The sequence below is a fragment of the Dermacentor variabilis genome, chromosome 3 (genome assembly GCF_050947875.1).
Source record: "Dermacentor variabilis isolate Ectoservices chromosome 3, ASM5094787v1, whole genome shotgun sequence".
In the NCBI taxonomy this organism is placed as follows: Eukaryota; Metazoa; Arthropoda; class Arachnida; order Ixodida; family Ixodidae; genus Dermacentor; species Dermacentor variabilis.
This window is the reverse complement of record NC_134570.1, coordinates 18,466,871-18,480,736: the sequence shown is the minus strand read 5'-3', so window position 1 is coordinate 18,480,736 and position 13,866 is coordinate 18,466,871. Positions and strand designations below refer to the sequence as shown.

Sequence of the window (13,866 nt, the reverse complement as noted above, 5' to 3'; positions counted from 1 at the left end):
ATTTAGTACGCGAATTTGCAGATCTGTAATGCTGCACCAATAACTTATTGCAGTTCTGTGAACTGCATCCATTAGCTCCGAGCGTCAAAAGGGGACAAATTTGATTTCCTAAATTACAGCTTACGTGGATTTGTTACAATGTTTACAAGAGTTTTGCAAGTCTTACTTACAAATGAGGAAGATATTTAACAGGGATATATAATTGATTAAAATTTGTCTCTTTTAGACATATTATTAAATGTTTTCAAATTGTGATATTCTTCATTGCTGAGCTACAGTGCTGTAAACTTGATAGTTTCATTTCTCTAAATTTTGCAATTTTCAGCAATATTTACTTTAAAATTGATGGCATAAATAAAGAATGTACACCTGGCCACAAAAGTTTACGGACCACGATATCGCCGAAAACATTCAATTTCCAAGCAGCCTGCAGAAGTAGCCAGTAGAACTACATACGAAAATTTTCTTAACATATTCTAACCGATGCCCGAAATGCAAATACCAGGCTGCGTTGTGAGGTTGCGAAGCTATTCCGCTTTTTGTCAAATTTCATGGTCCGTAATATTTTGTGGCCGGGTGTACTTCCAACAGTCCACAGATCTTAACTTTTTCTTTTTAAATGCAACAAACATCATCAAATTCATTCAGGTGGTTGTTGAGAAAAATTTTTTTCTTTTCCATGTCTTTAGATAGGAGCAGCAGAGCTAAAGCTTCCTCTTAATGGCTCATGCTGTTACTGGTACATGGGGCAGGATGGAGCCCATTGCCTGCTTCTGGAATCGCAGCAGTGTGGTGCAAGCACCCTGCACTTCTAAATAGGCCTGGCAATTTGAAACACAATACTGCAGCTCGGCACAGACAGTGAATCTGTGCACTACTGTGCCATTATACATTTCTCTCTCCCAGCATGCACCTCAAAGTTATACATGTACTGGACTTCATGGTAACATTCCTGTGGGCGCTGCACTGCTGGAACTAGGGCACACACACACACACACACACACAAAAAGAAGAGAGAGAGACAGTGAATGGCCTCTCTACATTTTGTCACACTGCCTGAGCAGCTTCCCAAACAGTCAAACAAGAGACTGGAAATGTCTGCCCGCGCCGCGCACACACAGTGCCTTGTTTATTCGCAGCCTGCGCAGTTGTGGTGCTGCCTCCGGCGGTGATGGAGAGGAGGAAGAGGGGGGGCGTGGCCCGGCCTCCTTCTTCAGGTCCCGGACTTTGGGTGGTGCGCCGGCGCGCGATGCCCGGGGCTGGCCCCTGCCCCACGGTCCCCCTGTCCAGGGGGCCCCCATGGCCTTGTTGCCTCAGTCCGCCTGCAACATTACACATACCACCACCATCAACTCTGGCAGCCCATGCAGCATCCTTTTGAGGCTGCTGTTAAAAGCTATAGGTCCTATAGGCCCTGCACATGGTTCAATATGTGCAGGGCCTAACCACAGCTCTGGCTACAGTGGTGTGCCATGAACAGTTATCCAAGAAGATTACAGTAAATCTAGGTCACAATAACGTAAAACTAATCCAGTTTTTATTCCAAATTCGCCATTAGCGCTCCGTGATTTGTCATAATTTTGACCAATCGCTGAGGGGTGATGGAAGATTTGCAATAAAGACAGGAACATAGTTCCACGTTACCACGACAACAGTGTCAGTCTATGAGGGTTACTTCAATTGTGCAGGAACACAAATAACCAGCATCAAAATCATGGAAACTGCAGCAACATGTCACTTCTGTTTACACAATGACGGTCACTACTAATGGCATTGCACAATCAGCAAACCAGATTTGCCATACCGATGTGCATATGAAGCTCTGGAGCAAGTGAACACCTCCTCACCTGCCTGATGCTGCTGCTGCCGCTGCCTGGCTCCTCAGTAGGGCTGCTGTGCTGCGAAGTGGGCTGTGGAGGAAGAGGGTGGCTGTCCAAAACAGTGCCTGTCCCCCTGGTAAGATGAGTCCTGGGAGAGCATGCCCTCGGCCTGCGAGCGAAGCTCCTCCCCCAGGAAGCAGCTCTCTTGTGACAGCTGCGACAGGGCGCCCACTCCAGGCTGCGACAGTGGCCCACTGCCACCCGGCTGGGACAGTACTCCCTGGACACACAATGTGCACAAGTCTCGTCACATCTGGCCTTTTACGAGCACAGTATGTAATAAACAACTAGGGAGGCTATACATGCCAAAATCAAATAAAGCTAAATCAATGGCTTACCCTCAAAGGATGACAGACATGGCAAGTTTAAACAGTGCAAAAAGACAACAATGAGCACTTACATAGAGCACCTGCACCAGTCCTGTGTATAAGTGTTCTTTGTTGTCGTTATGTCACAACTACTTGCCCAAACAGAAGTACTCAACAGACAAGGCATTTGCACTGCAAATTGCGCGCTGTTGAGCAAGAGAACAGTGCAAACATCAACTGCAGATATCAAGATTTTTGTGCTTGAAGCTGCACTGTAGATAGCGCTGGGCATACGAATGTCCAACTGTTCACAGTGTTATGCTTAACCTCTACAAGTACATCTTACTTGCCTCAGAACTGCCTTGGTTGGAGGCAAGGCTTTAGATAATTGCCACTGTTGCCAGTCAAAATTATCTCCACTTTTAAAAAGCATAGCTCAAGCAGCAAACATCAGCTCAGTAAATGCTTGCTGCATCAATGAGTGCAAGAACACATGGTGTAGTGAAGTATGTAGCATCTCCTCACTTATATGCTGGAAAGTAGTCTTTACACACCAAAGTGTGCTGAATGCAGATCCGTTAACAGTAGTTACTAAGTTGTGAAGCCATGATCCCTGTAAGGTTACAGTTGACTTCCGTTGATTCAACACAGATGGGACCGATGAAACTGGTCTAATTATACGAAAGACCAAAAAAAAAAGGAAAAAGAAAAGAACACACACAGAAACAAGTCGTTTATTCACTTGGCAGTATTTGCCTTTAAAGTTAGCTTCGCCAAAATACAGCAGCCATGTTATGCAGTGAAGCATAACAAGTGGAGAAAGGTGCCACTGTTACGGGACATAGCACATGTTCCTTAACTTACACACCCACGTGCTGTCTATAGTCACAGTACGAGCACCAAGACACCTAATAGTTTCATCGGTATGTATTCAAAGATTTATATTGATCACCACTCTTTTGTTGGCTCTAAACGACCCCTCGACTTTGAAGTTCATCTTACCACCTTCCTTTTTGTTAGCTTTCCTAAAACACAGATGGCTTTTCTCCACTTCTCGGCCCATGGCGCGTGTGCGCACGTATAGTTAAGCTATGCATACTATGCCTCGTTAACTGCCTCACTTACGACACACTCAGGGTGCGCAAAACAAGCGTTCAAATCACCACAGTAACGTCAGAAACAGCTTTTAACGGCTGCCATCATGCTTATTTATCGTCTAGGTGCTTGTACTATGACTGGAGATGGCGCGCGCACATGTGCGAAGTCCTTATGTCCCAAGACAGTGGCCCCTTTACATTCTTGGTGTGCTTGACCGCACAGCACGACTGCATTGCGGTGAAGCTGACCAGTTCAAATTATCAGCTGAACACCAATCTTGAGATTGAAATAACGGAAGTTTGGGTCATAGAAATGTACGGGCGCCTGCCGGGACCTTCGGTCAGGATCGAATTAACCAAAAGATTGAAATACATGGAGTCAAATTAACAGAAGTCTACTGTACTCGCAATGACAACACGGCTGAATGGCATGAGAATGAGAGTTCCTTTCATTATCACCAAGGCTTACTTCAGTTGGCGTTTACCTGTTTTGACTGGCTGCTAATGTATTTGGAAGCATATCTGTGAGCACAAATGGGAAACACCAAGAGATTCATAAGTGCATTTGCAGAAAAAACGAGCGGCCATTCACTAACACCTGCCATCTTGTGAATTTGTAATTATACTCGCGGACAACTTTCTGTGGCTATGAAGGGAAAGCTACGGAGGCAAAGCGCGCACAAGTCCCGCATTTTCAACCACGTTAGTTTAAGCTAGGAAGAGAAAACAAACTGTTCCGAGCAAACAAAAGCACTGGGGGACTACTTGGTGCGGTAGTACACGTGTGGAAGCTCCACCCCTGTAGGTTTCCCTTCGTAGCCACAGAAAGTTGTCCGCAAGTACAGTAAAGTTTGTTGCAGTAATCGTCGAAGATTGTCAACATAAGCTAATAACTTATGTGGACTTCAGAAAACAAGCCGACACACAAGCAACACAGTTAAGCCTGGATGTAACGAACCTCCATGGAATGAATTCCTAGATTTAACAAAATTTTTAATTCCCCAACGCCACCCCATAGAAGCCCATGTATTTCTGACATAACGTCCCTTGCGAACATGCTACGGATGTCCGCATGACACGGAAAGTGTGGTGGTCGTGTGAGAGACATTCACAGGATGCATTTGGCACATCCCTAGGATATTGATGTCCTGGCAGTGGATGTTGCTAAGACATCCATAGGTCGCCATTCTTGTCACTGGGGATACGGTACATCATTTCACAAAAGGGGCACAATTCCATGGTCTGTGTAATATGTAACTAAATGCTTGGTATATGCAGGCATCACAGTGTATGAGGATGGACACAAGAGCCAGTAGGGCACCAAAGAATATCTGAAATATTTTTCTGCACTAATGCAATGGCGGCATTAATTGTTTGGTGATGGGTGCAAGAACAAATTGCCTGCATTACAAAAGTCCCGCTGCCTGCTTTTCTTCAGCAAGTCCTAGTCCCTGTAACAATGAAAGTAAGTTTAATGCGCGGTGTGGTGAATTATATTTCAGTTGCTCCAGCTTCACAGTAGTGTGCCAGCTACCATGAATGGGGTAACAAGCGTAAAATGAAGGTCATCACACATGGCAGTGAGCATGTCAGTTTTTCAAAGCAGATACGAATTTGTTTGCTTTTTTTGCTCATGCCCTCATGAAATACGGTCACAAATTTATGAAAAAATGTTTAGCCCTTACATGAGAATATAAGATAGCAGATGCTCAGCAATGAATGTGTGCTGCAGCTCGGTTTTGCAAGACCACGTGCCCTTTGCATTGGTGGAGAAAATCCGGCCACCAGTCCCCACGAAAATGGGTGAAAGAGGCAAAGAAAGCTACCGTATTTACTCGCGTAATGAACCCACTCGCGTAATGAACCCACCCCCCACTTTTGTCGTCGAAAATTGAATTTTTTTTTTTTTTTACGTCGCGTAAATAACGCGCACCCGCCCGCAGGGTCGGTGTTCAGCATGTTCGCGTTATCTCGGCTCAATTGGCCGGCGCTGTCGACTGTCGACGATCATAAAATTGTCTGATCGCGCAGTGATAAAATAAACATCATTTGAAGCCAACGATGCTGAACACCGGCGACGCGAACGCGGGTGACGCGGGCGTCGACTGCACGCTTTCGTTGATCGTTCATTGACCTTGCATGATTCGTTGGTGGATGCGCAAAGGGCTTTACTGGGGCGTCCTCTTTGAAATGGGGTGACGGCAGTTTCCACCACGCTCGGCTATTTTCTTTGTATTTCTCGAACCAATTTGTCAAACTTCTCTAGATTCTTTTTTTTTACAATGATGATGATGATGATGCAGGTTGCCGAGTGCCATCTATTAAATGCAAAGCAAACCTCTGCTTATAGCGCCATGCATGCGCAGTCCTATTTTGTTGCTGTTTAAGTGCTTCGCTACGACCTTTGCATTATTTCGTGCGTGCTGTGCATTTTCTGCGCGTTGTGCGATGGGGCGTTACGCTAGCTACACGGCCAGTTTTAAGCTCAAAGTCGTGGAGCATGCTTTGGAGCATGGCAATCGCGCGGCTGGACGGCATTTTAGTGTAGACCCCGTGCGTGTGCGCTACTGGAGGAATCAACAAGAGGAACTCAGAGCGACGAAGAAAGATCGCCGGGCCTTTCGCGGGCCGAAGCAGGGCAAGTTTCCTCGCGTCGAGGAAGAAGTTCTGAGCTATGTGAAGAGGCTCCGCAACGAAGGATGTGCCGTATCCCACGAGCTGATACAGAATCACGCGCGGGCCACTGCAAGAAGTCACGGCATTGCCGCGAGTGAATTTAAGGCGAGCAGTGGTTGGACGACTCGTTTCATGCGCCGGAACGTGTTGTGCCTCAGAAGGCGTACTACGTTATGCCAGCGGCTGTCGGCAGACTGTGGGGACAAAGTGCGTGATTTCCACCGCTTTGTCATTCGGATCCGTGAGGACAAAAAGTTCCTGCTGTCGCAAATCGGGAACGCGGACCAGACGCCTATAAACTTTGACATGCCAAGAAACAGCACTGTCGATATGAAAGGTGCGAAAAGTGTGCAGGTTAAGACGACGGGCGCCGAGAAGCAGCGGTGCACCGTTATGTTAGCTGTAACAGCGGACGGCAGGAAGCTGCCGCCGTTCGTCGTCTTCAAAAGAAAGACTCTGCCAAAGGGAACTCTTCCTGCCGGTATCCACATTCGCGCCCAGGAGAAAGGGTGGATGTCGGCCGAGCTGGTGTCCGACTGGCTGAAAACAGTCTGGGGACGGCGGCCCGGGGCTCTTCTCCTGCCATCGCTGCTTGTTATGGACAGCTTCCGCGGCCATCTGGAAAAAAATGTCCGCTGCCGAATGAGCGAGTTACGCACGGACCTCGCTATCATCCCAGGTGGCTTGACATCAGTGCTGCAGCCCCTTGATGTTTCCATTAATAAGCCCTTTAAGGACAACGTGCGCCGGCTCTATACAGAGTGGATGGCCGCAAGAAACCACGACCTGACTCCCGCAGGTAAGATTAGAAGGCCCACCATCGACATGCTCTGTCGATGGATTCTAGAAGCATGGAGTGTGATTCCCAGCGAGATGGTCGTCCGCAGCTTCAAAAAGACTGGCATCTCCAACAGCCTCGACGGCAGTGAAGACGACGCGCTGTGGGAAGACGACGACGCCGACGAAGTCGCAAGCGATATGAGTGGAAGCGTGGATTCAGATAGCGAGCCCGAGTGAGACAGACCATAAGCAGCCAGCAGCATGAAAATAAAAATGAATTTTTAATTCACATTCATCGCGTACGTGTTTTTACTATAAAGGTAAGGTTGGGATTGCGATTTTCCTATCTTCATTGTGACATGAAATTTCGACCTAAAAAATATCTAAATTTTTTTTCCCCGCGTAATGAACCCTCCCCCCAAATTTATGTCAACTTATCTGGAAAAAAGGTGGGTTCATTACGCGAGTAAATACGGTATTCACTTTAGGATCCCGTGGACACAACACCAGAAGGATGGAGAAGGGGGTATTGCAACAAGGAAGCACCCGTACCTGGCTAGCTTGACTGTTGAACTGCGAGCCTGGTGGGGCGCGCCGTCCTGGTGGAGGCTGTTGCTGCTGGCGGGCTGTGCGGCGGGGTGGGGGGCCCTTTGCTGGGCCAGCAGCCCCTCGCCGTGCCTGCAGTGCTTGCTGGTGCTGATTGTAGAAGCGCGGTGGAACATGTGCCATGTTCATGAACAGCCCCACAGGCACAGGAAGGCCAGGATTGGCTGCAGCCCGCTCTGCAGGGCCGATGTATGCCAGTGGGTCGTGGTGCCGGCCAAAAGCTGTCTCAGGGAAGTTCTCCTTGAGGGGTGCCCAGGCTCCACGGCCAGTGTTCCGCCAGTCTGGCCCACCATTCAGCTGAGATGAGCGGTCATACACACTACCAGGCACCATGGCCTCTCGAGCATCAAACACAGTGGTGCTCATGAAGTGGCCACCTGGGTTCACCGTGTTGACCAGCTTGCGTGGCTTACTGAACTGGATTAGACTTTCCTTGAGGTTATTTAGGGGACCCTCGACCAGCACTCTATTCTCCTTGTAAAAGCTCAGCAAGTGGTTCCACAGAGGCTGCTTTGACAGCACCTTGGGATTCCCCACAATAATAAGCCCATAGCGAGCACGTGTCAGTGCCACATTCAAACGACGGGGGTCGTTGAGAAATCCAATGCCCTGGTGCTCATTGGACCGCACACAGGACATCACGATCAGGTCCTTCTCTCGGCCCTGCAGGTGCCAGGATAAAATGAGTATACTGGAAGGCAGCTGGAAAGCTTAAACCTGAACTTCCTACAAATGTCCAACACTGATAACCAAAGCAAGCTTGAAAGCATAGTTAGATCCAAAAGGCAAGTCCATGTTGCAAAAGCTGCTTTGTTAGAGTCCCGAAAGACTCAAGGAACTCAAGAAAAAGAATATAGACGCTGCAGCTCGAAGCCATAAAGAAAATGCAGAAGCAGTGTTCAACGGCCCAACTGTTTTTATAAAGAGTCAGCACTACAGTGGCACAATGCACTTCTAAAATAGAAGCAGAAGATGAACTGCTTTTTGCCTTGCCAATGAACACATGAAACAGGAGCAGCTGAGATAAGAAACTCAAGGCGCATGCGGTGACGCAAAGGCAGCCCTTTGTGATGCTAATAACGAGTACCGTATTTACACGACTGTAAGTCGACCCCTTTTTTAAAATTTGAAAGTCTGAAGTTGGGGGGTCGACTTACAATCGAAACCAAAACATGGCCCCGCCAAAAAAAGCCATACCAACGAGAGCTACAACGTAGTTACAATTTTATGTTTGCTCTATGGCCCTACCTGTATCTTTTAGCTATCCCGCGTGTTTTTTCGCTTTTCGGAAGGGTTTTTCAACATTTTTGAGAGTCTTACAGTGCATGCAACACTCATGGGGGCGTGTCAATAGTTGATAAAAGTGCCGCTGTTCCCATTTGCGGTGGCACCCTCAGAACGGCGGTGCTTGCGGGGAGTATCGGTAGTTCGTGGAAGAGCAGACACCGCTCGCGGGTTTCTCTTTCTCTGTTTAAAGGCATTGGTATTGGTTTGACTAACTTCTTGACGCGCTCCACTTCGGCTACGTGCTACTTCCACGCTTCCCCAGTCGTCACGAGTGCTGCAGGCCCACTAATCTTTCGGCACTCTTTCACAGCAGCATTCAAGAGGGCTGCCATCCTTTACGCCGAAGAAACAAATCACTGCGCAGCGGGCCGCAATTTCGATGTTTCTAAACGGGTGGTGCGAGAGTGGCGACTGCAGCGAAGCGAAATTTTCACCCTGTGGCGGCAAGTGAGAAATTTCCCACGTGCCGAAGTCTGGATGCTTTCCGGAGCTGTAGGCTAAGCTTGCGGCGTACGTTGCTGAAATGCGTGATCGGTCCCTGCCATTGAAGTGCGATGTGGTCATGAAACAAGCCCGGACCTTCGCCTTAATTTTAAGGTTCTGCTCCGCCGTGAGTACGAGTGGCTGGTGGCAGAAGACTGCGAAATTACGCCAACCGGACCTGTCAAAAGAGCCTCCCTGACGGCTGCGTGTGGTTGGGTGCATTTGGCGTGGGCTGCTGTTCTGCAAGATGTCCTGGTGCGGTCGTTTGCCAAATTTGAAATTTCGCTGGACCACGACGCGCTGTGGGGCCGCAGCAATGATGACGATGGCAGCACAAGTGAAGACGAGTAGTCCAGTGACCATGTCAGCTACTAATAAATTTTCGTTATCGAATGTGCCCTCGGGTTTTTTTTTTCTTTTTTTTTCCAGTCAAGCGATATAGGGGGGTCAACTTACATTCGAGTCGACTTACAATCGTGTAAATACGGTACAGACTGTATAAGAACAAAGTGTGTGATTCAATGAAATAAATGAAAGCCGTAAATATATAATAAAATATTGAAATTCATTGTGACTGACCTGTAAGTTGGTGACATTAGTGCTAGTAGTGTAAACAGTTCTAGTAAGGAAAAGATTGACATCAACCTAGCAGTAGGAAGAGGAAACACATACAGGTTTCTCAAAAAGGCAGCTTTGCAGTCAAAGATATGTTTTTTTCTTGTACGGAAATAAACCCTGAGACGAACGCCTCAACAGGACAGTCGCTCTACAATCTCAGCTAACCAGGAAGGAAGCAGATTGCAGTCTGAGGTCTGTGAAGCTTTCTTTTAGAGATACCCCTATGGACTTCCTTTGCAGCTTTGTGCTCCTTTAAAATGTATGCCAATCTTTCACTTTCATGAAGCTTGTAAAAGAAAACTGTTTTGCTGTAAAGTTTCAGTAGGTGGCAGATGAGTACAGTTGAACAACCATAGTAATAATCTTAGTGTAAAGATGGCTGACCCACTTGAGACAAGCACCAAAGAACAATTTTCTGTTATCCCGTTTCTAACAAATGAAGTAAAACCTATTGAAATTGATTACATTATGAAAGCTAAGTATTATAATGCCCGACTGTTACACCAGGTAGGGTACGAGTGGAGTAGAAAATTTACTATATATCTACTACTACACTATACTCTATTACTCTATATATTATAGATCTATAGTTAGCATAAGTGACAAATTTGGTGTAGACGAATTTTGAAACCACTAGTACAAATAACAATAAAATTTTTTTTTTTTTTCGAAGAGCGTCTCCCCTTCACGTACTAGTTCATAGTTCTTATTTTATCAAACCACATGCATGTACAACAATGCAAGTCAGAGAATTGGCAAGGATCTGCCCGTGTTGCTCCACTCATGTGGCCACCAACCTGGAAGGCATCCACGCTGGCCACCTCAATTTCCTGGTACAGCTTGGCATGCAGAGCCCCCTGAAACTGCATGTGCTGCACCAGGTAGGCACGTTGACCTTCGTAAGGCGTGATGACGCCGACCTGTTGGGGCTTGACACCGCTGCGCAGGAAGCGTGTGCAGATCTTCTCCACGAGTGCAGCCTCGGTGCGGTTCAGGTACGAGGTGCCACTGCCCGCCATCTCCTCCTGGCCCTGACAGGCATAGAAGAGCATTGGCCGCTCTGGCTGTGGCCACGGGAAATCCAGACCACGCATGCGGCGCTCGTCGGCAAACACGCCGTTCTGCAGGGAGCCCTCGTAGAAGAAGTTCGATGGAAATTGGGCCAGCTGAGGGTGCATGCGGTACTGCACCTCCAGGCGCAAGGGCCGAATGCCGAGCACCACAAGCCGCTCAAAGAGCGACTGCGACAGCCCAGCCCGTGCTGCCTTCTTGCACATCACCACGGGGCCCAGCTGGCAGTGGTCACCTACCAGGATCAGCTGCATTAAGGGAGTCACTAATCAGCCCTAAAATAGTGTGAACATGTATCGTTTGGAACCCTTACACTAAAATGTTAACAAACCGGAACGAATCCAAGGAAAGGTTGTGATGTTTATAGTCGTTAAACTTTTTGTATCCAACTCTCCCAGTGAACAGCAATTAAACACAGCTACTTGAAGTATGAAGAAAAGAATTAAGATTACAGCTTTTTCGTACTACGCGTTTAACAGAAAACTAGCAATTGAACACTCACCCTTTGTGTCATCCTCAATGTTCAGATCTTCCCATCATGACAATGCACTAACAGCTAACTTTGCATGAACAGACATACAGTAAAACCTTGTTAAATGTACCTACTTAAAATGCAGATGTGACGAATCCCCAACTCAGTTTCCATAGAGCCTAAATATATTAGCTGACCCCGTAGTGGCATGTCATGTGACTATCTGTTAAAGGTTAAGCATAAGGTTAAAGGTTAAAGGTTAAGCATAAAGGTTAAGCCCGTCGTTTCAACTGATAGTCTAGACAACAGCACACTGTGTCGCAAAAGATTGCCTGACTTTTTGGTTAGCAGAGAGGCCGGACAACCAATGATTTACACTTATACGCGAATCCGGCAATGCCTTATTGTCTATATGGATAAGTACCAGAAGTGTGGCATCAGCAAAGAATATAACCACCAATGGACGTGCCAGTGCGCACAACACAGGAGAGGGCACCAGGAGAGGGCATCCGGGCTGCGTTCCTCACTCGCGCATGTGAGATTGAACCGCCGTTCGCCAGCTCGCCTCGCACGCTTTCACTTATACAGAACCTCACGGTGATGGCGACGGCAGAAATGCGCCTGGAGTGTCCACATAATTGCTATCACAATAAAACACAGCACTGGACAGCAAAAGCTTGGTAGCGAACGTCGAAGTAGCTAGGCCTAGCGTTGCCAAAGGTGGTGGTTATGGCTGCCAGCGGATCTGTGTGCAAGAGCGCCAGCTCGAGGCAGCGTAGTAATCAAAATGGCAGTGGTGGAGGCTTCGATTAATTCCGCTTCGGAACTGCGGTCATGGCAAAAAGTCCGGAAAATCGGACGGCGAAGGTTTCTCGTGTCAGAAATTTCAATGAATCTATGGTGTACATGGCGGTGCCGAAACACTTAGAAGTCTCTAACCTGTCACTAACAGAAGTAATCGGTGATGCGCGCCTACACACACATGCACACAAATTTCCGCCACATATTTTTTTTCTTCTCGCACAACGTTGAGGAGTTTCTCCTAAGCTCTTCTTCTATGGCAGGGTAAGAGGAATGCTGGTTGGAGGCACCACCACGTGAATTGTGTGCTGCTGAGAGCATTGTCACAATGCAGTATGTTCGAATTAACCGTCGCAAATGCTTGCCCGGCAATCACCGGGCATCTTTGCCCATTGGAATACACATAATTTTGAGGGGACCACGTCGTCAGTTTGAATAAACTGACGAATTAAGCATGTTCGAATTAAGCATGTTTAAAGTAAAGAGATTCGGCTATAACAGGCTTTGTCACGCGAAATGAATAAATACTGCACATTTCTTGCCTTTTCATCGCAATCAGAGTTCCGTTTTTGACAGGTAAGTGGGCAATCTCATGCTATTTCGGTTATGCAGTGCTATCGTTCAATACATAATTTTGCCGAGTTCCGGCCAACTGTAACTTAATGAGATTTCACTATACTAATGTAGGCAGGCAATTTCTTCTTTAATGTCCTCTAATACATTCTGCCCAGCAAAGACAAGTATTTTCATTACATGGCACTGTGAAACGCATTCTCACCTGTTTGGCCCCAAGTACAACGGGCACCATGCACTCTGGCTCAGTGGCCTGCATGCTCTCGTCGATGAGGATAGAGTGGAACTTGAAGCGCGCTAGCCGAGGGTCTCCTGCCCCAACACACGTGCAGCAGATGACATCGGCAGCCTGCAAGGCCACCATTCTCAGGCTTAATAATTAAAACACTGGTAGCACTTCCCTACTCTGTACGCAAATACTTTTTTGATTTTTTTAGTAGTAATCCTGCGCTGATATAAGAATGCATAGCATGGTCCACAGTTACCTCACCAGGCCGCATCAGATATCTTGGTTATATATACCGGAAATTGTAAACCACCATCCAGGGAGAATTATACCACAATAATCTCAAATTGTTTCATTAATAGAGGACCTGGGAGAAATTGAAATGTCCTGAAAATATGCAGACAGAAGGCAAGCTCCCAACACAGACACTCTCTTGCCCTAATTAATGTCCACAGGCGACAGTCATTCTCTGCCCTCTACCATACTGTAGATGAAGGGCCACGTCATGTACGCATCACGTGAACCCCACCTCCTTTCTTCTCCTCCTTTAATGCTGCGTGGCGCCTTTGTGATGTAGATTTAACATGTTCTGCATAGAATGACTTATCAAAGTAACATGCCATGATCGATGACATTGCAGACATATGTGGACACACCTTTGGTATGGCACGTTTGCTCTGCTAGCAAGCAAGGCCCACTCAAAAGTAAAAGCATTTGGGCTGCTGTTCGAATTTTAGCTGCTTTTACAGCATATGCAATACCTTGCACACAATTGCCAGCGCATGAGCTATGCACCAAGCTTGCTCACTGCGCCCAAGCCTGGTGAAGGACCCTTTGTAGAAAATGCCCTATTAGTACAAGTAAGCTACCAATTACAGCTTCATTATAGAATTGTATGATAATTATTTTTTATGCACATAATACAATGTAGCAGCCATTTGTTTTTTTTTCTCTCAATAAAAAAAGAGCTGCACCAGTCATACAGTGG

At 47.0% G+C, this 13,866-nt stretch overlaps 1 protein-coding gene across 1 annotated transcript in view; it reads right to left on the bottom strand.

Moving 5' to 3' along the window:
* Positions 1–1,095: 1,095 nt before the first annotated feature.
* The window catches only part of Upf1 (Upf1 RNA helicase), a 43,249-nt gene continuing 30,478 nt past the window's right edge, over positions 1,096–13,866 (bottom strand). The window contains exons 8-12 of the mRNA XM_075684355.1: positions 12,858–13,001; positions 10,533–11,054; positions 7,294–8,010; positions 1,848–2,100; positions 1,096–1,322 (exon numbers count right to left, since the gene is read on the bottom strand). Coding sequence (XP_075540470.1) covers positions 1,882–2,100; positions 7,294–8,010; positions 10,533–11,054; positions 12,858–13,001 — 1,602 coding nt within the window. The 3' untranslated portion in view covers positions 1,096–1,322; positions 1,848–1,881. The remainder of the gene's footprint in view (positions 1,323–1,847; positions 2,101–7,293; positions 8,011–10,532; positions 11,055–12,857; positions 13,002–13,866) is intronic.